This window comes from Octopus bimaculoides, chromosome 4 (assembly GCF_001194135.2).
Source record: "Octopus bimaculoides isolate UCB-OBI-ISO-001 chromosome 4, ASM119413v2, whole genome shotgun sequence".
Lineage (NCBI taxonomy): Eukaryota > Metazoa > Mollusca > Cephalopoda > Octopoda > Octopodidae > Octopus > Octopus bimaculoides.
In genome coordinates, this window is record NC_068984.1 from 20,423,455 (window position 1) to 20,424,986 (window position 1,532).

Consider the following 1,532-nt stretch of genomic DNA (forward strand, 5'->3'; position numbering starts at 1 on the left):
CCCCCCCCATTCTAACCTCGTGTTCATCGAAAACTTGTAAATGTAATTTGGTTGACAGAAACTGTGTGGGTATCTGTCGGAAAGACATTTTCTGTTTTGCGGTGGTGGATTTAATCTATCTATCTATCTATCTATCTATCTATCTATCTATCTATCTACACTACATGGGACCTGGATTCCTTCACGAAGACCGTTCTTTTGAAATGACTGGAGCTAGATCTTCAGTTTAAGGATAACTTCCTCCCTTACTCCTACCAACTAGTCTAGAACACCCTGAAAAGGTTCATGGGTTTGCTCTTTCTCTGCTGATATTACTTTAAAAAAATTCCGCCGAATCGACTTTGACTTTCACCCTTCCGTTGTCGATAAAATAAAGTAGAAGACAAATGCTGAGTCTTTGTGTTTATTCCAGATATCAATACTTAATTAAGTACTTAATTGTGATTAATTATTCATTGATATCTAAATTGTTTTTACAGTCAAAGAGACTTTGTTGAGTATTGTGCGGTCGAATGCACAACAGACTCGTCAATGCACGCCTGAGGTTATGACATTCCGAAAATATTTAATTTACTCGGTCTCTGCATATTTTAACTGGAAACCTTTGAGACTAATAGGAGCTGCAGTACCTCCACTCTCGAGTTCATCTTCTATTTCGGTCGTGGGAAGTGCTGAGTGAGCCCTTACAGGCCGCTTGGCTGCGTCAAAGGATGTCAATTGCAATCACAAAGAACAATTTGTCAAGTGTCCATTTCGGCCTTACTGACATCGTATGAAATACCAAACGAAGAAAAGAGAAACAGGAAAGACTAAAAACAAAAAACAAAAAAACAAACAAACAAAAAAACAAACAAAAAAAATAGAGAGACATTACCTGTCAGGTAGATGGATGTTACTAACTTCCGGCGAATTCCAAACCCACCAATCAGTGCCTCCGTCGAATTTCTGAAATTATTTTGAATGACTCAAATTTTATCGGTTAACATTCAAGTGCAGAAAATACATATCTGTCTAACAACTGCATTGTAGTTGAGCCATGATAACTATTCAAAGCTGTTAGATAAACTTTAGCTTTAATTTGTGATACTATACATTATAAAGTGTTGAAAGATTTCGTAGAATCGATTCAGTCTTTTCTTTTTTTTTTTTTTTGACATTTTAAAGTATACAAATAATTGTATCCCCACTTAACGTGGATGTTCTGTTAGAACAAACTATACTGCAGTAGTTACCATGAGAGAAACTCTTATATTGGCTTTGGCGCGAAATGCATTCTTGTTTATATCGCTAGTGGGGAGATAAATCCTCACCACTGCCAGCGCCGAGACCACCACATCACGTAATTTTGACCTTCCTTGGTCTTGCCAATGATGTCCGCTAAAGACAGCAGCGATTTATCTCCGCCAGTGATATATAGAATAACAGCGCCAGAACAGGCGCTGGTGTCGCAATCAGCCAGTGCGCTTGTTAAAAATGTTTATAAGTGACAGAGGCAGTATTTATACCGAGAGGTAATATTTATCTGTGCTTAA

At 37.7% G+C, this 1,532-nt stretch overlaps 1 protein-coding gene across 1 annotated transcript in view; it reads right to left on the bottom strand.

Annotated features, from left to right (window-relative positions):
• The window catches only part of LOC106881352 (uncharacterized), a 20,003-nt gene that overhangs the window by 3,611 nt on the left and 14,860 nt on the right, over positions 1–1,532 (bottom strand). The window contains exon 8 of the mRNA XM_014931713.1: positions 875–945. Coding sequence (XP_014787199.1) covers positions 875–945 — 71 coding nt within the window. The remainder of the gene's footprint in view (positions 1–874; positions 946–1,532) is intronic.